General features: G+C 45.0%; 2 protein-coding genes across 2 annotated transcripts in view; one reads left to right on the forward strand and one right to left on the reverse strand.

Annotated features, from left to right (window-relative positions):
- The window catches only part of crabp1a (cellular retinoic acid binding protein 1a), a 47,128-nt gene extending 36,363 nt beyond the window's left edge, over positions 1-10,765 (reverse strand). Inside the window, exon 1 of the mRNA XM_078429803.1 lies at positions 10,700-10,765. The gene's annotated coding sequence lies outside the window, so the exon portion shown is untranslated. The remainder of the gene's footprint in view (positions 1-10,699) is intronic.
- A 136-nt stretch (positions 10,766-10,901) lies between these two features.
- Positions 10,902-22,337, forward strand: skic8 (SKI8 subunit of superkiller complex). The gene is made up of 11 exons (XM_078429690.1): positions 10,902-11,056; positions 11,805-11,854; positions 11,949-11,976; positions 12,127-12,232; positions 15,308-15,480; positions 17,588-17,736; positions 18,937-19,030; positions 20,468-20,561; positions 20,674-20,766; positions 21,791-21,869; positions 21,976-22,337. The coding sequence occupies exons 2-11, from the start codon at positions 11,843-11,845 to the stop codon at positions 22,063-22,065; spliced, it is 918 nt and encodes a 305-aa protein (XP_078285816.1). The 5' UTR covers positions 10,902-11,056; positions 11,805-11,842; the 3' UTR covers positions 22,066-22,337.
- Positions 22,338-24,334: the final 1,997 nt, after the last annotated feature.

Genomic DNA, 24,334 nt, shown 5'->3' on the forward strand with positions numbered 1-24,334 from the left:
TCTTCGATGAACAGTATTATTTGAAAGACAAATACGATCGAAAGACCTTTTTTGCGTCATCTCAGATCATTACTTCTGCCATTATCTTTGTGGCAGGCTTGACCAAAGTTGCGCCAATTGTCTCCGGTGTGCCATTTTTCGCTATTATGAAGCTCATCAGGCTTTTTTACGTTTGTCTTTGTATTCGATATGTTTCGATTCAAAATGGCACTTCAAGTTGGAAGGCTTCACCCTCTCATTTGTTAAAATTTCATGACAATTGACACATAATAGAGCCGGTTCATCTTCATCTCCCATCCGTGAAAATCCATATTTCAAGTAATTTACATCGTACTTACGAAGTTTCTTTGCCATCTTCTTAGATGGTTCTTTAGAGATGTCATAGACAATAGACAATAGGTGCAGGAGGAGGCCATTCGGCCCTTCGAGCCAGCACCGCCATTCAATGTGATCATGGCTGATCATTCTCAATCAGTACCCCGTTCCTGCCTTCTCCCCATATCCTCTGACTCCGCTAACCTTAAGAGCTCTATCTAGCTCTCTCTTGAATGCATTCAGAGAATTGGCCTCCACTGCCTTCTGAGGCAGAGAATTCCACAGATTTACAACTCTCTGACTGAAAAAGTGTTTCCACATCTCCGTTCTAAATGGCCTACCCCTTATTCTTAAACTGTGGCCCCTTGTTCTGGACTCCCCCAACATTGGGAACATGTTTCCTGCCTCTAACGTGTCCAACCCCTTAATAATCTTATACGTTTCGATAAGATCTCCTCTCATCCTTCTAAATTCCAGTGTATACAAGCCCAGTCTCTCCAGTCTTTCAACATATGACAGTCCCGCCATTCCGGGAATTAACCTAGTAAACCTACGCTGCACGCCCTCAATAGCAAGATTATCCTTCCTCAAATTTGGAGACCAAAACTGCACACAGTACTCCAGGTGCGGTCTCAATAGGGCCCTGTACAACTGCAGAAGGACCTCTTTGCTCCTATACTCAACTCCTCTTGTTATGAAGGCCAACATTCCATTGGCTTTCTTCACTGCCTGCTGTACCTGCATGCTTCCTTTCAGTGACTGATGCACTAGGACACCCAGATCTCATTGTACGTCCCCTTTTCCTAACTTGACACCATTCAGATAATACTCTGCCTTCCTATTCTTACAACCAAAGTGGATAACCTCACACTTATCCACATTAAGCTGCATCTGCCATGCATCCGCCCACTCACACAACCTGACCAAGTCACCCTGCAACCTCATAGCATCTTCCTCACAGTTCACACTACCACCCAGCTTTGTATCATCTGCAAATTTGCTAATGGTACTTTAAATCCCTTCATCCAAGTCATTAATGTATATTGTAAATAGCTGCGGTCCCAGCACCGAGCCTTGCGGTACCCCACTAGTTACTGCCTGCCATTCTGAAAGGGACCCATTTATCCCCACTCTTTGCTTTCTGTCTGTCAACCAATTTTCTATCCATGTCAGTACCCTACCTCCAATACCATGTGCTCTAATTTTGCCCACTAATCTCCTATGTGGGACCTTGTCAAAGGCTTTCTGAAAGTCAAGGTATGTGGCATACCCTTCTCAATTTCATTACATTCATATGGTCCAGATATATCGATGTTTTCTCGTTGTCTGCGGCTACTACTATCTTCCTTATTGCTCTCTTTTGTGCGTTTTATACACCCAGTTTTTAACCAATGATCAATAATTGAGAATTTAAGGGCTAGAAAAAAGATTTACGAGAAAACATAAATTTACGAGTTGTCGCGGGGGAGTCTGCAAACTACCTAAATGCAGCAGATATCACAACTTGAGTAGGAAAATTCATATGAAATATATAATTTATTTGCAAATATGTATTTATAAAATAATTCGTAACCACAGTATATTTTTCTAATAATGAATCTATGTTTCAGTAGTACATAACTGAAAGTTGCCGCGTATCCCCTGAAGACCTTTCGCGTACCACTGGGGGTACGCATACCCCACTTTGGAAAACACTGATTTTGAGTATGATTTAGACTATGATCACCAAACAGCTCTTTCCTGCCATCTGGTGGCTTAACAATGAATGTGATTCACCTGTCCAGCAAAAGCCACTGAGAACTTTGTAGAGAGAATATTGGTATGTCTCTAAAAGGAGGTAGCTTTTGTAGGTTGTCCATATCTCTAAGACCATAGACCAGGGATCATTGCTGCTTGACAGACCATAAGTGTGGTGATATATTCAATATTGTCGAGACCAAGAGCAGGCTTGTCGATCGTTTTGCTGAACACCTCCGCTCAGTCCGCCGAGACCTACGTGATCTCTCGGTTGCTAAATACTTTAACTCCGCCTGCCATACTGACCTTTCTGTCCTGGGCCTCCTCCACTGCCAGAGTGAGGCACAACGTAAATTGGTGGAACAGCACCTCATATTTCGCTTGGGCAGCTTACAACCCAGTGGTATGATATTGATTTCTCTAACTTTCAAGAAACCCTTGCTTCCCCTTTCTCATCGCCCGTCCCCCATCATACAAACCAACCTCCCATCTATTGACTCTGCGGTAGAATTGCTGCTTACAGCGCTGGAGACCCGGGTTCGATCCCGACTACGGGTGTTGTCTGTACAGAGTCTGTACGTTCTCCCCGTGACCCTGCATGGGATCGCTCCGAGATCTTCGGTTTCCTCCCACACTCCAAAGACATACAGGTTTGTAGGTTAATTGGATTGGTGTATGTGTAAAATTGTCCTTCGTGTGTGTAGGACAGTGTTAGTGTGCGGGGATTGCGGGTTAGCGCGGACTCGGTGGGCCGAAAGGCTTGTTTCCGCGCTGTATCTCTAAACTAAACCATACTGCCTCGGCAAGGCCACCTGCATAATCAAGGACCAGTCTCCCTCTTCTCCCCTCTACGATCAGGGAAGAGGTACAGAGGTGTGAAAAAACACATACGTCCAGATTCAGGGAGTTTCTTCCCAGCTGTTGTCAGGGAACTGAATCAATGACCTCCCATGTACCTTATTGGAGACCCTTGAAACTATGTTTAATCTGACTTTACTGGACTTTATCTTGTACAAAACATTATAATCTTTATCCTGTATCTGAACATTGTGGACGGCTCGATTATGATCATGTATAGTCTTTTTGCTGACTGGATAGCACATAACAAAAAGCTTTTCACTGTACCTCAGTATACGTGACAATAATGAACTAAACTAAACATTGAAAACTAGTGTGAACTGTGTGATATCTTGAGCTCAGACACAGAATAACAAGTTAACTAACTGCTGACCGGAACATGACTGCACAGCTGTACTGTGGTTTATTCAATCATTTACAATCCTCCAACCAAAGGTGGTGCTATTACAATTCCTTCCACCCTAATAAAAAAAATCCTTGTGGACATTTTGTTTTTGAATATAACCAACGGTATGAAATTATTATAATTTTGTCTGATAGTTTACTTTTATATAACCTGAATAAAATGAGGGCATCATGTTATCCCACTTTTTAAGAAAGGAGAGAGAAAACGGGTAATTATAGACCAGTTAGTCTGACATCAGTGGTGGGGAAGATGCTGGAGTCAATTATAAAAGACGAAATTGCTGAGCATTTGGATAGCAGTAACGGGATCATTCCGAGTCAGCATGGATTTACGAAGGGGAAATCATGCTTGACAAATCTACTGGAATTTTTTGAGGATGTAACTAGGAAAATTGACAGGGGAGAGTCAGTGGATGTGGTGTACCTCGACTTTCAGAAAGCCTTCGACAAGGTCCCACATAGGAGATTAGTGGGCAAAATTAGGGCACATGGTATTGGGGGTAGGGTACTGACATGGATAGATAATTGGTTGACAGACAGAAAGCAAAGAGTGGGGCCCTTTCGGAATGGCAGGCAGTGACCAGTGGGGTACCGCAAGGTTCGGTGCTGGGACCCCAGCTATTTACAATATACATTAATGACTTAGATGAAGGGATTAAAAGTACCATTAGCAAATTTGCAGATGATACTAACCTGGGGGGTAGTGTGAATTGTGAGGAAGATGCAATAAGGCTGCAGGGTGACTTGGACAGGTTGTGTGAGTGGGCGGATACATGGCAGATGCAGTTTAATGTAGATAAGTGTGAGGTTATTCACTTTGGAAGTAAGAATAGAAAGGCAGATTATTATCTGAATGGTGTCAAGTTAGGAGGAGGGGGAGTTCAACGAGATCTGGGTGTCCTAGTGCATCAGTCAATGAAAGGAAGCATGCAGGTACAGCAGGCAGTGAAGAAAGCCAATGGAATGTTGGCCTTCATAACAAGAGGAGTTGAGTATAGGAGCAAAGAGGTCCTTCTACAGTTGTACCGGGCCCTGGTGAGACCGCACCTGGAGTACTGTGTGCAGTTTTGGTCTCCAAATTTGAGGAAGGATATTCTTGCTATGGAGGGCGTGCAGCGTAGGTTCACTAGGTTAATTCCCGGAATGGCGGGACTGTCGTATGTTGAAAGGCTGGAGCGATTGGGCTTGTATACACTGGAATTTAAAAGGATGAGGGGGGATCATATTGAAACATATAAGATAATTAGGGGATTGGACACATTAGAGGCAGGAAACATGTTCCCAATGTTGGGGGAGTCCAGAACAAGGGGCCACAGTTTAAGAATAAGGGGTAGGCCATTTAGAACGGAGATGAGGAAGAACTTTTTCAGTCAGAGAGTGGTGAAGGTGTGGAATTCTCTGCCTCAGAAGGCAGTGGAGGCTAGTTCGTTGGATGCTTTCAAGAGAGAGCTGGATAGAGCTCTTAAGGAGGTATGGGGAGAAGGCAGGAACGGGGTACTGATTGAGAGTGATCAGCCATGATCGCATTGAATGGCGGTGCTGGCTCGAAGGGCTGAATGGCCTACTCCTGCACCTATTGTCTATTGTCTATCATTCATATATGTTGCATACACAATGATATGTGCATTTCAGGAAATAACTTCAAATTTAACCTAACCACTGGATTTCTCCTTCTTTCTGGATATCTTCCCTGACCAAAAGTTTCTGACTGTTTAGATCCACTTGGACTCATTTTTAATCGAGTCAAGCCTTCCTTTTGACTTACATTCATAGATTCCAGTCCATCAGTCAATTTTGTTTGACTGTCAATTCCACTTGAACCTCCATTTTCAGGCTGATTCAAACTCTCACTAACTTGTGAACCTTCTTGTACCATTTCTGGTTCATCAGGTACCTGTACTTGCGTGGTAACCCATTTATCTGACTCGTCTAATTGGTCTGATTTCAACCCTGTCTGTGCTTGCATAGGCATGACATGGTCAATGTGTACTTTTCTCACCTTTCCACTTCCAAACATCTTGACCAAGTATGTCCGTGGTCTGCACTTTCTCACTACTCTTCCAGGTAACCACTTCACCCACTTGTGGTGATGGTTTTTCACCTTTACCTTCTGATTCAACTCAACACTCCTTTCCTTTACTCTACTTCCGTCATGATATGCTTTTTGTTTCTCCTGTTTCTCTTCTACTGTTTGAGCCAAGTTTGGTTTGTTCTGGGTTTTCTTTTCAAGAACAGTTCAGCTGGTGTTTGACCAGTAGTGGTGTGAGGTGTGTTTCAATATGTAATCAGAAAGTTAGCCAGTTTGTGAAACAAAGACAACTGTCTTTTCTTTGGATTTGGATCCAGCAGTTGTTTGACTAATGTAAGCTTAACAATTTGCACTGTGCGTTCTGCTGCTCCATTTGAAGCGGGAGTGTATGGAGCTACTCTAGTGTGTTTTACAGCATTCCCTTTCATGAATTGTGCAAACTCTTGTGAAAAGAACTGTGGTCCGTTATCAGACACAAATCCTCCGGAAATCCATAGGACGCAAACAACCCTCGCAAAATGTCTATCGTTTTGCTGGATGTCGTTTTCTTCATCGAAAACACCTCAACCCACTTGGAGTGACTATCAATCACAATGAACAATTGTTGTCCCTCTAACTCTGCAAAGTCAATGTGTAATCTTTGCCACACTCTAACCGGCCTAACCATCAAGTACAACTACAATGGGTGTTGCCCATTCACTACTTTCTACCTTACTGATAATGTTCTCAGCTTCACGTCTTTTCAGTTCTTTCTCAACCTTGTCCTTAAAACCCGTGGTTTGCAATGCACTGGTGTCGCATCCTGCTTCACGCGTACCTTCGCCTTGTACCCCTTGATTGGCTCTCCCTGGTCGCTAAACACCTTCGGATGTTGCTTGATTACGTCCTCCGGACACGTGAATTCTTCACGAACGAGGAATATCTCGTTCCAGTTGAGTTTCAAGATCTGCAGCCAATTCCGACTTAGCAGCGCAGGTTTATCTCCCTTTACAACTACGAGGGGCAACTCCGCCTGTTGCTCCTTATACCTAACTGGTACATGTACGCATCCTAACACTGGAAAATTCTCTCCAGAGTAACCACGTAGCTTGATTCGCTTCGCTTCCAAAGAAATTTGACTCAGCTTCTCCCGATACACAAATTCTGGAATTACACTCACAGATGCTCCTGTGTCGACTTCCATGCTAACATGAGCTCCATTCAACTGGACTTGCACGGACACATTCTTTGTCTTCCGGTTTACTAGCTCATTGCTGCAGATGGTGTATATATCGAGAAGCTCTTCCTCTGCCTGCAGTTGATCCACAGAATGCAGCTTACTTGTTGTTGAACCTTTTTTCTGCTTAGCCTTTCGACAAGCCTTCGCTAGGTGTCCCATCTTGTGACACGAGTAACACTCTGCCTTGAAGAACGGACAAGACTGTGCTGGATGTGAGCCCAAACAGCGATAGCATGACTTTGCCGTCGTCTTGCTACCCTTCCACGGATAACGATTCTCTGACGTCTTTGTCGACTTATCCGTCTTTAGTTTGCTGGACTGCAGCTTGTTCAACTCTTCCGCTGGTTGTCTAGACGTTGTCCTGACTTCTCTAGAACCCCTTTCTGCCATATCCATTGACAAAGCAGTTTTACAAGTTGTTTCAAAGGCCAGGTCATACACCGTCATCAGCTTACTTCGGATCCACTCACTTCTCAGTCCACACATGAAACGGTCCCTTAACGCCCGGTCTTGGAAATTTCCAAAATTACAATTAATTGATAACCTCTTGAGTGTCACAATAAAATGACTAATATCCTCCTCTGGAAATTGGCACCTCGTTCCAAAACGATAGCTTTCAGCTTTTTCTAAGGGCTTAGGGTCATAATGTTCTGTTATGTTCGGTAGCGCAGCGGTAGAGTTGCTGCTTTACAGCGAATGCAGCACCGGAGACTCAGGTTCGATCCTGACTACGGGTGCTGCACTGTAAGGAGTTTGTACGTTCTCCCCGTGACCTGCGTGGGTTTTCTCCGAGATCTTCGGTTTCCTCCCACACTCCAAAGACGTACAGGTATATAGGTTAATTGGCTGGGTAAATGTAAAAATTGTCCCTAGTGGGTGTAGGATAGTGTTAATGTACGGGGATCGCTGGGCGGCACGGACTTGGTGGGCCGAAAAGTCCTGTTTCCGGCTGTATATATATGATATGATATGATATGATGAACTTCTTCAGAACGGTCTCTTAACGCCCGGTCTTGGAAATTTCCAAAATTACAATTAATTGATAACCCCTTGAGTGTCACGATAAAATGACTAATATCCTCCTCTGGAAGTTGGCACCTCGTTCCAAAACGATAGCTTTCAGCTTTTTCTAAGGGCTTAGGGTCATAATGTTCTGTTAACTTCTTCAGAATATCCTTCAAAGGCATGTCCTTTGGTTTGGCTGGAGCTAATAAATTCTTTACTGTATCATAAACATCGGGACCCATTTCAGTGAGAAAAATTGCTCTTTTCCTAGTTTGAGTTGCTTCATTCAACCGTCTTGATTCTGCATCAGAAGCTTCTACTTCAGTGATGTTATTTGCAGCAAAAAACATCTCTAAACGTTCGATGTACGCACTGAACGTTTCCCGGCTTTGCTAGAACTCACCCAATCTTCTGATATATCCACTGGGCACGCCATTTTAGATTTTTTTTAACACTCTCACAGAATTCAACTTTGTGACCCGATTTCCAGCTTTCCTTGACACCAAAAGTTATGCAACCTTCTCCGTGCCTCTGTAGAATTCCTTATCTACACAACCAAGTAAAGCTGGAGAATCGACGATCCCATCCTATCATATCATATCATCATATCATATTATATACAGCCGGAAACAGGCCTTTTCGGCCCACCAAGTCCGTGCCGCCCAACGATCCCCGTACATTAACACTATCCTACACCCACTAGGGACAATTTTTACATTTACCCAACTAATTAACCTACATACCTGTACGTCTTTGGAGTGTGGGAGGAAACCGAAGATCTCGGAGAAAACCCACGCAGGTCACGGGGAGAACGTACAAACTCCTTACAGTGCAGCACCCGTAGTCAGGATCGAACCTGAGTCTCCGGCGCTGCATTCGCTGTAAAGCAGCATCTCTACCGCTGCGCTACCGTGCCGCCCTCATCCTCATCGGCAATTTGTGATATCTTCAGCTCAGACACAAAATAACAAGTTAACTCACTGCTGACCGGAACATGACTGCACAGCTGTACTGTGGTTTCTTCAATCATTTACAATCCTCCAACGAAAGGTGGCGCTATTACAAACTGGTGATTGATGGTTGGCATGGACAGATTGGGCCGAAGGGCTTGTTTCTGCGTTGTGTCTTGAACAAAAATATTTCGGAAACATGACAATAAGCTGTCTAACTCTGCGAGTGTAAAACCCGGGTGTAAATGTGCCCTCCAGCTGGGAGAGTCACGGCCTGAGGTCACGGAGGCCAGGGCCATGCAGAGAGGAGAGTTCGGGTGCGGCAGGTCCTTAATTATTGTTGCTGGCCTTGCCGTGGCAGCGTGAGGTGTAGATGGAGTCAACGGATGGGAGGCGGGTTTGTGTAGGTCTGGGGAGGGCAATGAGGGCAGCGGCCGCTCAGCCCACGAAGCACCTGCTGTCTGTGGGGGGGGGCTCCACCCCGGCCTCATCCCCTCAAACCCCGGGGAACCCCCGCAGCAGCAGCCGCTTTAGCGTTTAGAGCAGCGCTGCCTCACGTGGCCAGGTACCGGGTTCTTGTCTGTACGGAGTTTGTACATTCTCCCTGAGACCCGCGTGGGTTTTCCCCGGGAGCTCCGGTTTCCTCCCACACTCCAAAGACGTATCTTGTATCCTCTATCTTGTGGTTATCACTCCCGAAGAGTCCACCAGGGACTATACTGGAAGGATCCAACACCCACGAGGGCCAATTTTTATATTTACCAAGCCAATTAACCTACAAACCTGTCCGTCTTTGGAGTGTGGGTGGAAACCGAAGATCTCGGAGAAAACCCACGCAGGTCACGGGGAGAACGTACAAACGCCGTACAGACAGAAGCCGTAGTCGGGATGGAACTCAGGTCTCCGGCGCTGCAAGCGCTGTAAGGCAGCAACTCATCCCTAGGGCCATAGCTGCTATGAACCGGTCCTGCTGAGCCGGATTGTCACATCGCACAGCGAACCAGCACAGACCTACTTGAACTTTATACTGTTTTAAATCTGTTTCTAATTTTGTATCACTGGGTTGTATAAATTTATACTGATTAGCGAATTAATTTATTGCATCATATGGAAGGCGCATTCCCAATCTCGTTGTACCCCTGTACAATGACAATAAAGATATATTGTATTGTATTGTACTGCTGCGTTTGCTTGGTATAAATGTAAGTTGTCCCTAGTGTGTGTGGGATGGTGTTAGTGTGAAGTCAAGTCAAGTCAACTTTATTTGTATAGCACATTTAAAAACAACCCATGTTGACCAAAGTGCTGTACATCAGTTCAGGACCCCTGCCACCCCAGTAACGGACTGTTCCAGATGCTACGATCAGGCAAACGCCTCCGCTGTCACGCTGTAAAAACGGAGAGGATGAGACGGAGCTTCTTCCCACAGGCCATCAGGACTGTCAACTTTTATAACCCCAGAGACTAAATTTTTGTCTACACTATAGTAACTTATTAATTTTATTTATATGCTGTAACTGTAATTCTTTCTTGTGCACAATCCGCAGGCATTGCCACTTTCATTTCACTGCACATCCAAACGCTAGGGAGTAGAAATAGGTTTTGCGCCTGGACTTAAAGGAGTCGATGGAGGGGGCAGTTCTGATGGGGGAGGGATGCTGTTCGACAGTCTCGGAGCTGCAACCGCAAGAGCGCGGTCACCCCTGAGCTTAAGCCTAGACCGCGGGATAGTGAGTAGCCCCAAGTCGGCCGACCTGAGGGACCTGGAGAAAGAGTGGTGGGTTAGAAGATTTTTGATATGGGGCGGGGGGGGGGGGGGGGGGGGGGGGCAAGCCCGTTTAGGGTTTTGTATGTGAATAGGAGCTTGAAGTTGATTCTGTACCGCACTGGGAGCCAGTGGACAGAGGCCAGAATCGGGGTGATGTGGTCCCTTTTACGGGTACGCGTCAGGAGTCTCGCTGCGGCGTTTTGGACCAGTTGCAGGCGGGACAGGGATGATTGGCTGATCCCAGTGTATAGGGAGTTGCAGTAGTCTAGGCGGGAGGAAATAAATGCGTGGATGATCTTTTCAATGTCGTCAAATTGGAGGAATGGGTTGATGTGTGCGGGGATCGTTGGTCGGTTGGCCTGTTTCCACACCGTATCTCTAAACTAAACTAAACTAAAATAAACTAAACTCACCCTCAGGCCCTGGGCGGCGGCAACGTTGTCAACGTGCGCGAGATCAATGCAACGGCGCCAGCGGCCCCCGCGCGCGACCCGCCCCCCCCCCCCCTCCGAGCGACCCGCGCCCCCACGTGATCCGCCGCCCTCCACGTGACCAGCGCGTACCCGTCCCCTCATCGCACCCCGCGCGACTCGCCACCCCCACCACGTGACCCTCCCCTTCCGCGTAGTGCGCATGTACGACAGTGGGACCCGCGTCGTCACTTCTGGGCGAGTTGTCATGGCGCCCGAGGCCTGCTGAGCGCCGCGCCCTCCCTCCCTCCCCTCCCTCACATCACATCCATGACTGCCGGGCTCCGGCCGCAGCACCAGGTGGGTTCTCCCCCTCCCCCCCCCCCCCCCCCGGGCCGTTAGTGGGTGCGACGATAAATCAACCCGGGCCAGGTCCCCTAAGCAAATGTCCCTTCCTCTCCCCCTCGCTCCATCCTAACCCACCCTCTCTCTCTCTCTCCCCCTCCCTCCCTCACTCCCTCCCTCCTCACTCTCCCTCCATCCTAACCCTCCCTCCCTCCTCACTCTCCCTCCATCCTAACCCTCCCTCCCTCCTCACCCTCCCTCCATCCTCACCCTCCCTCCATCCTTACCCTCCCTCCATCCTCACTCTCCCTCCCTCCTCACTCTCCCTCCATCCTAACCCTCCCTCCCTCCTCACTCTCCCTCCATCCTTACCCTCCCTCCATCCTCACCCTCCCTCCATCCTTACCCTCCCTCCATCCTAACCCTCCCTCCCTCCTCACCCTCCCTCCCTCCTCACCCTCCCTCCATCCTCACCCTCCCTCCATCCTTACCCTCCCTCCCTCCTCACTCTCCCTCCATCCTTACCTTCCCTCCATCCTTACCCTCCCATTCTTCCTTCTACTCGCTCCGCCCCCCCCCCCCCTCTGCGCCACAGAATGCCTCCTTCCCTGTAGCTCAGTACAAACCTACTTGCTGCCACATCCCGAGAATCTGCCTTTTAAATATGTTTAACTTGGTATCATGGTATACACAGACATTGTGGGCTGGAGGGTCAGTCCTTGTGATGTTCACTGTTCTAAGTACTTTGTTGCTTTAATTCCAGAGTAAATCCTCAGTTCTTGTCAGTCAGAAGCTGGGAGGATGAGCACACAGGTAACTGCGCTGCATCTTTGTCAAACAATCCAAGTGTTGTCATTCACTGTCCTACACCAGTTTGTGCACTAACGTCTTTCTCTCTTGTTTTCAGTACAGTATCCTATTCAAGCAAGAACACGGTGAGACATTTTCATATTTATCGTACACAGAGGAGGAAAAAGTGAAGATGTTAATATTGTGAAAGCAGATGTATTGTTTCAACTGTATGATACTAACCATCACTGTATATTTATTCAATGAGTGTTAAAACCTCTGTTTAATTCTTAAAGCTCATGAAGACTCTATCTGGTCTGTGGCTTGGGGAAAGAGTGAGAAAGATGGCTCGGAGACCATCGTGACTGGCTCATTAGATGACTTGGTTAAAGTCTGGAAATGGTAAGTCAGCTTTTGACATGGAACTGAGAACTCTTGGAAAAGAAAAACAAAACAAATACTGGCCATACAAGAGAGCAGAGAGTTGTGGTAGATTCATCAGTACCTTCAGCAAGACTGGATGCTTTCCTTGTAGTAGATGAAATGTGCTGAATGAGCTGTCTATAATTCCCCCTCCCATTCCCAGTCTGACCTTTCTGTCATGGGCCTCCTCCAGTGCCACAGTGAGTCCCACTGGAAATTGGAGGAGCAGCACCTCATATTTCGCCTGGGCAGCTTGCAGCCCAGTGGTATGAACATTGACTTCTCCAACTTTAGATAGTTCCTCTGTCCCTCTCTTCCCCTCCCCTTCCCAGATCTCCCACTGTCTTCCTGTCTTCACCTATATCCTTCCTTAGTCCTGCCCCCCTGACATCAGTCTGAAGAAGGGTCTCGACCCGAAACGTTGCCCATTCCTTCTCTCCTGAGATGCTGCCTGACCTGCTGAGTTACTCCAGCATTTTGTGTCTATAATTAGAGGTGAGGATGCTGAGAATTTTCTCCTATTGTAGAAGTGTTTAAAGCCAGGCATTATAGATTTAAGATGAGGGTAAGGAGTTTTAGGGGAGATGTTTACCATTACCTCTGCCTCTCCGATCCTGATGAAAGCCAGGATCCCATTCGCTCCACACTTTTAAATGATTTTTCATCCAAAGGGTAGTATCTGGAACACACAACCTAAACAGGTGGTAGAGGCAGAAAGTCTCTCAGCACCTAATTTGCCTTGGCGCAGGCTACATGCTGAGTGCTGGGAAATGGGTGGCGTACAGATGGGTGCTTGATGGTCAGTGTGACATGGAGGGTTGAAGGGGCTGATTTAAGTGCTGTATGACTCTATAACTAAATTAGAAATTGAGTTTGCTTATTTTGTACAAAGACAGAGACTACAGATGCTGAAATCTGGAATAAAACGGCAGAACTCTGGAAGAACATGTTGGGTCGATGTAAAGAATGAGGAGTGACAAATAGACAAACTCACAATTCCGAAGTGTGTGTAGGAGCATTAATCATTTGAAAGTGGCAGTGCTGGGAATATAGTCAGTGTAGCAGATAGGGTTCTGGAGTTCATAAATAGAGGACGAGGGCAGAGAATTCAGTTACAAGCTTGGATCAGAAAAGCTGCTGTGCTTATAGTCTTAAAGCAACATTCTCTGTGTTCCCTAGTTTGCATTGGAATAATACTCAATAGGTGATCACTGGTTTATTTCTGTGCGCTTGGGCTGGTGTTCCATAAGCAGAGTTTCAGATCTGTAGGATTACTGAATTCTTCGTAGTTCTAGGAACAGAATTAGGCCATCAAGTCTACACCGCTATTCAAACATGGCTGAACTTTGTTTCCCTCTCAACCCCATTCTCCTGCTTTCTTCCCATAACCCCTGACACCCATACTGATCAAGACTCTTAAAAATACCAGTTGACTTGGCCTCCACAGTTGTCTGTGGCAATGAATTCCAGAGATTCACCACCCTCTAACTAAATAAATTCCTTCTCATCTTAATTCGGAATGATTTGCCAAGTCTACTACAGCTGAGTCCAGAAGTAGCTTTTAAATCTTTTTATTCGAGCACAGCGGTTATACGGCATCAGAGCAAAGATATTAAAATATCTGCAGACCTTAACTAAAAAGTGAACATATCATAACTAACAAAACAAAGAAACCATGGAACTATAACGGACTGAACATGACTCGAGACAAAAGACACTGGACATTCACTCATAACTTTTACACAGAATACACAGCTGATAAACAAGCTTCCTTATCTATATAGGGTGACTGATACCCTTTGAATAAAGCAATCCAAGATGAGAGCCACAAGGCTTAAAATGTCCACTGCTACCATAGAAATGATTTGTACTAGACTTCACAGCTTTTGCAGTCCCCTGCCTTGAGACTATTAAACCCCACAACCTCCAAATAGGCTCTGAACTACATAAACTATTATTGCATCACTTTTGTGTGTGTGTGTGAGAGAAAATAACTGCAGATGCTGGTACAAATCGAAGGTATTTATTCACAAAATGCTGGAGTAACTCAGCAGGTCAGGCAGCATCTCAGGAGAGAAAGAATGGGTGACGTTTCGGGTCGAGACCCTTCTTCAGACTGTGTGTGTGTGTGTGCATATTGTATATATATTTACAGTATACACATACATAGTGAACTTGTTTTTCTCGTTTATTCGGTTGTCAGCATACTCAAGTCAAGTCAAGTTTATTTGTCACATACACATACACGATGTGCAGTGAAATTAAAGTGGCAATGCCTGCGGATTGTGCACAAAAAAGAATTACAGTTACAGCATATGAACAAAGTTAATAAAGTTACTATAGTGTAGACAAAATTTAGTCTCTGGAGTTATAAAAGTTGACAGTCCTGATGGCCTGTGGGAAGAAACTCCGCCTCATCCTCTCCGTTTTCACAGCGTGACAGCGGAGGCGTTTGCCTGATCGTAGCATCTGGAACAGTCCATTACTGGGGTGGCAGGGGTCCCTCATAATCTTACTTGCTCTGGATCTGCACCTCCTGATGTATAGGTCCTGCAGGGGGACGAGTGTAGTTCCCATGGTGCGTTCTGCCGAACACACTACTCTCTGCAGGGCCATCCTGTCCTGGGCAGAGCTGTTCCCAAACCAGACTGTAATGTTGCCGGAAAGGATGCTCTCTACAGCCCCAGAGTAGAAGCAATGAAGGATCCTCAGAGACACTCTGAATTTCCTCAGCTCTCTAAGGTGGTAAAGGCGCTGCTTTGCCTTACCCACCAGTGCGGCGATGTGCGTTGCCCACGTCAGATCCTCTGTGATGTGGACTCCCAGGTATTTGTTTACATATTCTGTTCTGCAGCAAGTAAGAATTTAATTGTTCTATCCGGGATATATATGACAATCAAACACTCTTGACTCAAATCAGAAATAACAATCCTGGGAGTTACCAAGCCCCACAAAAAAATATTTTGTCTGCTCCAAGAATGCCCATCGTGGTGCCCATCAATAATGTGCAAGCTCCCACAAAATCTAAACCCCCCTCTGTTATATTTGCTTCAGGCAAGACGAGAAGTTGGAGCTCCAGTGGACCCTGGAGGGGCACCAGCTGGGAGTAGTATCGGTTGACATTAATCACACTGGGACCACTGCAGCCTCCAGCTCTCTGGATGCACATATTCGCCTCTGGGATTTGGAGTCGGGTAAACAGATCAAGTCTTTGGATGCTGGGCCAGGTAATGTGTTGACTCTATTTTGGTGAATTTCTGCTGCCTGCACTTGTTGCCTTAAAGTAACATAATCATTAAATATTATTGCATTCTAGTGAAATAACAGACACATTTTCAGAGACTCAAGGTATTATTGTCGATGCACTTCACTTCCAGAAGATTGTTGGCTTATCCTGGGTATTTGTATCAGACCACACTAATGTGCTTCTGGTTGGGAGAAAAAAAGTCAGAATTCAAACTAATTAGCTATAAAGCTCTTTTTCTGAAAAAGGCAGTCAAATTATAATTGAGATACAAATGGGAGTCAGAATGGAGGAAACTTCCAGCAAAACACTTTTTAAAATTTGAAACAAGTCTTCATTAGTAAAATTATCTTATCTGTACGGTCAGATAGTGATGGGCTGGTCTGAATGTTTGCTGCAAACCTTTTCTTGGGCGAATAACTGGTTAATTGTAACGCTGGAGTTCAGGCATGCGTGAGGGTGTCCAGGACTCGGGACCCTGGGGCTGGGTGGTGGTTCCACAGCTGTGTTTTCCATGTTGGAGCAGAATTACGCCATGCGGCCCATTGAGAATACTCTGCCATTGCTGATATATCTTTCCCTCTCATCCCCACTCACCTGCCTTCACCCTGTATCTTTGACACCCTTACTAATCATGAACCTGTCAATCTCTGCTTTAAAAATGCCCAAAGACTTGGCCTCCACAGCCATCTGCGGCAAGGGATTCCACAGATTCGCCACGCTCTGACTTAAGAAATTTCTCCTCGTCTTCTTTTTAAAGGTACGTCTTTTTATTCTGAGGCTGTGCCCTCGGGTCCTAGACTCCCCCACCAGTGGAAACATCCTCTCCACATCCACTTTATCCAGGCCTTGCATTATTCGGTAAGCTTCATTTGAGGTTTCCCCTCATCCTTCTAAACTCCAGCGAGTACAGGCCAAGAGCTGTCAAATGCTCTTCATACATTAACACGATCATCCCCGGGATTATTCTTGTAAATCTCTGGATCCTTTCCATCGGAAACACATCCCATGTCAGATATGGCGCCCAAAACTACTCAAAATACTCCAAATGTTGTCTGACCAGTGCCTTATAAAGCCTCAGCATTGCATCCTAGCTTTTATATTCTAGACCTTTTGAATTAAATGCTAATATTGCATTTGCCTTCCTTACGATGGATTCAACTTGCAAATTAACCTGTGTCAGAAGTAATCTGTCTGAAGAAGGGTCTCGACCCAAAACGTCACCCATTCTTTCTCTCCAGAGATGCTGCCTGTCCCACTGAGTTACTCCAGCTTTTTGTTGCAAATTAACCTTTTGGGAATCCTGCACCAGCACTTCCAAATCCTTTTGTACCTCCGATTTCTGAATCTATGCCTTTATTCCTCCCACCAAAGCGCATGACCGCACACTTTGCTGTGCTGTATTCCATCTCCCACTTCATTGCCCACTCTCCCAACATGTCCAAACCCTTTACAGTATAGATACATAAGGGAATAACATTTAGTACAAGGTAAAGCCAGCAAAGTCTGATCAAGGGTAGTCTGAGGGTCACCAAAGAGGTAGATCGTAGTTCAGCACAGCTCTCTGGTTGTGGTGGGATGATTCAGTTGCCTGATAACAGAGAAAGTAGGTGTTGGAGTAGGCCATTCGGCCCTTCGAGCCAGCACCGCCATTCAATATGATCATGGCTGATCACCCAGAATCAGTACCCTGTTCCTGCTTTTTCCCCATATCCCTTGGGCTTTGTTAGCCCTAAGAGCTATATCTAACTATCTCTTGAATACAAGCTGGGAAGAAACTGATCCTGAATTTGGGGGTGTGCATTTTCACATTTCTATGCCTTTTGCCTGATGGGAGAAGTGAGGAGGGAGTGGCCAGGGTGCAACTCATCCTTGGTTACTTTGCTGGCCTTGCCGAGCCAGCATAAATGGAGGTATAAATGGAGTCATTAGAAGGGAGGTTGTTATTGTGGTTATTAATTTAATTTTTGTTTATTACACATCATCTATGTGTATCACATTTACCAGCCTACTAAGCTGCTGCAACAGTTTTTTTCCGTTGTCAGAATTTTGACTCTTGACCAATTTAATGAAACAATGTCTTTCCTCAGTTGATGCTTGGTCCGTGGCCTTCTCTCCTGATGGCAAGTTTTTAGCGACAGGGAGTCACTTGGGGAAAATAAATATATTTGGAGTTGAAAGTGGAAAGAAGGAATCTACTTTGGATGCAAGAGGGAAGTTCATCCTCAGCATCGCATACGTAAGCAAAACCGGGATCATTTTGTGTTCATTTGTTGATGGATGGGACTGAAGCATGGTTCTGATGAATGTGTTAATTTAAATGTGCTACCAATCTTTGATGCAACTTGTTGATTTGCCTCTGTGAACCCCAGCTACCAGGAATTGCCTTTTGCAGCTCGGTTCATGGAATCCAGAGCCAGTAATATGAAAAGCAAGCACTTTTTTCTTCTTTGTTACTTCTTTTGTGAAACCCTGTTATCTCTGGCCTCCCTTGTCTCCCTTAATTTTGATTGCCCTGCCAAATGTTAGCTGCTCCTTCAACTTTACATAGCTTGAGCTCTGAAATGCAATCCATAAACATACTTCTTTTTGAGATTTTTAAAACTTTAAGCTAGGTTCCTGGCTCCTTTACCCCATTGAGGACATTGGACTTTGTTTATAGAATTGATGCTGAGAACTACACTGATGAGCCAAAACATTATGTCATCCTGGGCACTCTGACCGACCGGTCGGTCTGGGCTACGCAGCCCCATAAGCAGCAGGGTGTGATGCACTGTGTATTGTGACACATTCCTCCCGTGACCACCATTAAAATTTTCTGTGACTTGTGCCACAGTAGACCTTCTGTTGGTTCGGACCAGACGGGAAAGCCTTCGTTGCCCTCGTGCATCGATGAGCCTTGGGTCCCTTCTCGGACCACTGTCGGTAGGTACTCACCACTGCTGACCGGGAGCACCCCACAAGTCTTGCCGTTTCAGAGATGCTCTGACTCAGTCGTCTGGCCATAACAACTTGGCCCATGTCAAAGTCACTCAGATCTTTACTCCTGCCCATTTCTCCTGCATATTTCTCCTGCATCCAACACATCAACTTCAAGAACTTGCTGCTTAATATATCCTACCCCTTGACAGGGTGTATGGAACGAGCTGCCAGAGGAGGTAGTTGAGGCAAGTACTATCATAATGTTTAAGAGACATTTGGGCAGGTACATGGATTGGATAGGGACATGGATTGGGCGTGTTTAGTGGGATATGAGCCAAGGACATGCAGGTGGGATGGGGCATGTTGGTGTAGATGGGGCATGTTGGTCGGTGTGGGAAAGTTGGGCCGAAGGGCCTGTTTCCACACTGTACGACTCTGAGAGGCTGTACTGGTGAATAATTAATTTGAGGTTAAGATTATTGATTCACAACCTGAGGGATGAATCTGTTTCTTGTAGAGTCCTGACGGGAAGTACCTAGCCAGTGGTGCTATTGATGGGATCATCAATATGTTCGACATTGCAACCGGAAAGTTGTTGCACACACTAGAAGGTAAAATGTACAAGCGGGGGCTGTGGTTGGTGGAAGACATCCACATCTGCAAAGTGTGAATACTGTGACATCACTGAGCCAACATAAGGAGTTGGTCAAGGAGGCAGGAATGTTCATGCTTATGATCCTCTGAGGTTGATTTCCCCCAGAGAGAAAGGCTGGCAACCTGTGCCTGAACTGAAGAAAAGGCTCCGACCGAAATGTTGCCTATCCATTCCCTCCGTAGATGCTGCCTGACCCACTGGCTTCCTCCAGCACTCTGTGCTTTGACAATCAGTCCCCTCTGGCAGTCAGTATTTGCAGTGATGTAACTGGAATTGATCAAATTGTGCTGACGTTTTACGGCAGCAGATCTGAATAAGCAGGCAGTGGCCAGCTTTGGATACATTCCCTTGCAAATAATAATTGTTTTTTGGAACCCCATTTTCCTGCACACATTCCCCAACCCACACTCTGCTGAAACAGCCGCATGTGCGCCTCTGAGCTAACTGTTTCTTGGGCAGTTATTTGCTCCATTGGTCAGGTGTTCCCTGCCATGTAACATACTTCCATGGTGCTTAACTCTGGAGGTGTTTAGCATTTAGCCATTGTTGTTCTTGCTCATGTCCATTGCAAATGTCTCTTGTCACCCTTTGCATGTAAGATCCATGCCTCGCAAATACAAGATGGAGTGTTTTACTACAATGTCAAATATACAGGTACACCACCGATTTTCCGGCACCCTTGGTTCCAGGGCCTTGCCTGATTATCCGTTTTGCTGCACCAACATCAGTAACGTAATAACAATTCAATAATACACCTCTGACCCACTAATTATACCCCTACCGTGTCTCTAAAGCATCATGGACTGCTAGAAACCTAAATAATTCTAATAATAAAAACAATTAACTCTTTTGGGACAAAGGCACATGTCCTGAAAGAGCACATGCCACACGCAATGCCACCTGTGGCCGCACAGTGAACTAGGCTGGCGGTCGTAGGAATTCCAAATGCGCTCTCGTTATTTTGTCTGGATTAAAGGAGGTGCCGGTCTATCAGTTGCTGGAAAATCGGTGGTGTACCTGTATAGATTTTAAAAATAGCTTTTCAATTTTTGGGGCAGCAGGGTGGCGCAGTGGTAGCGTTGCTCCCTTGCAGCACCAGAGATCTGGGTTCGATCCTGACTACAGGTGCTGTCTGTACAGAGTTTGTACGTTCTCCCTCGTGACCATGTGAGCTTTCTCCGGGTGCTCCGGTTTCCTCCCACACTCCAAAGCCGTACAGGTCTGCGTTTACTTGGCATTGATAAAGATTGTAAATTGTCTGTAATATGTAGGATAGTGCAAGTGTACGGGGATCGTTGGTCGGCACGGACTCTGAGCCAAAGGGCCTGTTTCTGGGCTGTATCTCTAAACGAAATTACTTTGTTTTCAAATGGTTCAACTCTTTAACTTCCAGGCCACGCCAAGCCAATCAGATCTTTGACATTCTCCCCCGACTCTCAGCTTCTAATTACTGCTTCTGATGATGGTTACATAAAGATTTATGACGTGTAAGTAGTTTCATTGCATTTATTTGATGATTTTATAGATCGGGCTTCAACAGTCGTACTATATCACGTGGTCCTAGTTAACCCAATCCCTTGTGTCTCTTCCTTCCTGTAGACAACATGCCAATCTTGCAGGTACGCTGAGTGGTCACGGATCCTGGGTGTTGAATGTGGCTTTCTGCCCAGATGACATCCACTTTGTATCAAGGTAATGCTGGATTAATTGTTTGTTCAAAGCCCTAGTTTTTGAAATGATGATTTCAACTCCTTTGTTCTGAAGTTAAGCAATGAGATATTGTGCAAATGTTCAGCGAGATTTCTGAAATCCCTTCACTGTTTCATTGGATGCACCAACTTTAGACCAACATTTTGTTTATACATGGTATTCAGTTCTGCGACTCGAGGCCTTGTGAATTCTATCATTGAGCTGAAACTAATATATTATCTGAAATCAAAACAGTTCCAATGAAGGCTCTCGTACCTCTCTACAGATGTTCCTGACCAGTTTTTCCAGTGCTTTGTTTTTATCTCAGATTTACAGCATCTGCATCATCATTGATTTCTATTTTTCTGCCTGGCCTCCAACATCAGTAAGATAGCCTACAAACAGCAGATCGTGTACCTGTCCACCTGAGAAACATTGGTTCAGTTTCTCGCTTTTGCATAGAAGTCCTCCAGCACAAGCCAGGAAGGGGATGGGAGGTGGGGTGGTGTTGACTTGTCGGCTGCATATGTTGCTCATTGAAATGTGTTTTTGTATGGAAATATTTGGGGACAGCAGGGCATTGTAGTCATAGAAATGCTTTCTCTGAAGGCCAATCTGCCTTAGAATAAATGTGTCATTTGGGGATTTTTGTGTGCAAATTTGGCATGATGAAAGTTATGCTGCTGCAGTATACTGAAGAAGGATCTTGACCTGAAAAGCCACCCATTCCTTCTCTCCAGAGATGCTGCATGTCCTGTTGAGTTACTTCAGCAATTTGTGTCTATCTGTATTTTTTAGAGTTCAGTTTAGATGGTCTTCATTCTGATCAAAAGTTTATGAAAGGAAAATGTAATGCATTGTTGTCGCTGGTGCTCACTTGTTGACTGCTGTTAAATCCATTGAACAGACTGCATAAGCATCTATTTGATCCAGTCTGTGCACCCTATTTAAGAATGCTATGCAATTTGTCTTGCTCTCCTTCTCCTGCCCTGCTTTAGTTTGTAACCAGCTTGTTTTTCCCCATCAGCTCTTCTGACAAAAGTGTTAAGGTGTGGGACGCTGGCTCCAGAAGTTGTGTACACACATTTTTTGATCACCTAGATCAGGTAACTAACCTTAAAACAAATGTCCAGCATGTCTGAGTTAATTAAATTCTGTGCTGTAACTGTTGTAAAATGTCTCCCTAAATAAAACATTCCGCATTCTCAACAGGTCTGGGGTGCTAAGTACAATGGAAACGGGTCGAAGATCGTATCTGTTGCAGACGATCGTGAGATCCATATTTATGACTGTCCAATCTGAAGTGTTCTCCTGCTCAGAATATAAAACTGAACTAAGATCTCCCTCAACTACAAACTGATGCCTCTCTGGGAATGTGTAAAACACAATTTTTATGTCAACAATTATGAAATGGAAGGAGCCATCATGAAATCTGAGTTTGATAAACCATTACTCATCTTTTTTAAATTTGTTTTATTTGGGAAGATTTTCTCATAGTTATTTACATTTATGCTGTTCCCCATGTGTGTATCAGTTTTGTTTTATTTTTGTAGTTGCAGAAATAAACATGGTTTTATATATGTGATTGGAGTCCTGATTCAGCAAATGAAATGACGCATGTTTCCACATGAGTTCCATTAATCACAGCTGCCCGTCAGGTCGGTTGAAAATCACATTGGTTACAAAATTAATCTGACCTGTTGGAACTACCATGGTCATCAGGAAAAATGCAACTTGAGGCTTTGGCTTGAGAGGCTTCCTTGAGAAGGGCCTAGGAAAAGAGTGCTGACCTATCAAACCCAGAGCAAGTGGGAGATGTAAATAGCAGCTGGAAATACATTACTGAGTCATGCAGGATTACGTGATGTGCTGCAGCTGCATGTTATGGGAGCTGGTGATTCCTAGTGACCACATCTGCAGCAAGTGTTGGTTGATCGAGGAACTCTGGCTCAAAGTTGATGACCTGGAGTGGAGAGAATTACATGGACGTTGTGTTTCTGGAAGCGGTCACACCCGTTAGGTTAACTGGTTCCAATTTGATCCATAGTCAGGAGGGTTGGAGGATCCAAGAGGCCATGTTAGAAGTCTTGGCCCTTGTGCTTGTCTTGCAGCTCTGAGATTTTTGCTCCCTGTGCAGATGAGTGTGGGGGCTGTAGGAAGGCATAGGCTATTCTCTAAATGGGGAGAAGATTCAGAAATCGGAGGTGCATTAGGTGGGTGGTAGTGCTGGTGGTGCAGGATTCTCAAAGTCAATTTGCAGGTTGAATCAGTAGTAACGAAGGCAAGTGCAACATTAGCATTCATTTCAAGCGGACTGTAACATAAAAGCAGGGATTTAATGCTGAGGTTTTATAAGGTGCTGGTCGGGCAGCATTTTTGAGCTCCACATCGGAGAAGGGATATGCTTGCATTGGAGAGGGTCCAGATGTTTATGAGAATGATGATCCTGGGGATGATTGGTTAACTTGTCCGTTTGATGGCTCTGGGCCTGTTTAGAAAGCTAGGCCTGTTTAGAAAGGATGAGGGGGGAATCTCAAAACTTTCTAAATAGTAAAAAGCCTGGATGGAGAGGATGTTTCCACTCATGGGAACTCTAGGACCAAAGGGCACAGCCTCAGAATAAAAGGACGTTCCTTTACAAGAGGATGGTGAATCTGCAATTTATTGCCAATATTGTGTCAAAGGTTAGGGTGAGAAGGCAGGAGAATGGGGTAGAGAGAAAGATAGATCAGCCATGATTGAATGGTGCAGGAGACAATATGCTGAATGGCCTAATTGTGAACCAATGACTTATGAAAGGCTAATGTTAAAGCCATCAGAGTGCTTCATGCCTGAATGGTAAACATGGTATTGAAACAAATTTCATTCACTTGGATATGATAAATTCTCTTTAAATTGAACTAAACCAGTGGGACAAATTATTTCCTGCTGTAATGCTCCTGCTAATTTGGCTGTTTGTACTCTGGAAGGGAAAAATATGTATTCATTCTATGCAGCTATTTGCATATTATAGATGCTTTTAAACCCTCTTGGAAACACAAATTGTCATCAATTTTGTTCAAAATACACACGTTATGTTTGATCACACAAGGATAGCCTCTGGATCTCTATGAACCTATTCTTGTTTTAGTTGTCCAAAGGCTCCTTGACCAACATAGAATTATGGAAATTTAAAACATTACATTTTTGAAGTAGCTTTCGGTGTTTGCTCTAAATTGATTTTCTGTTGATTATTGGAAATAAAGAATTTGATGCACTGTAGGTTCCATTAACCTTGGGCATGCTTAAAAATGTAGTTTATTGAAAGCAGATGCTGTGTAATCTCTTGAGCCACTTCTATTCAAGTAAATCATGGCTGTGCCAGATTGTCCCTTACTGTTCTTTCAGAATCCAACAAGTTATATATCATCACACAAGGATAGTTCCAAATCTCCACTGTCTTCCTGGACTGGTCTGTCAGACTTTTCTCACTCAAATTTGCTTAATTCCAATTTGTTTCAATTAAGGGGGGGGTTTATGCTGATCTAAGGTTTTTTAATAAAAAGATCGAGTCAAAACAGGCCCTTTCGCC

Source organism: Rhinoraja longicauda, chromosome 38, assembly GCF_053455715.1.
Source record: "Rhinoraja longicauda isolate Sanriku21f chromosome 38, sRhiLon1.1, whole genome shotgun sequence".
Taxonomy (NCBI): Eukaryota; Metazoa; Chordata; class Chondrichthyes; order Rajiformes; family Arhynchobatidae; genus Rhinoraja; species Rhinoraja longicauda.

Coding starts and splice junctions, on each gene's coding strand:
- skic8 (XM_078429690.1), top strand. Junction 12,233..15,307: donor TTGGTTAAAGTCTGGAAATG/GTAAGTCAGCTT, acceptor TATTTGCTTCAG/GCAAGACGAGAAGTTGGAGC. Junction 21,870..21,975: donor TTTTTGATCACCTAGATCAG/GTAACTAACCTT, acceptor CATTCTCAACAG/GTCTGGGGTGCTAAGTACAA.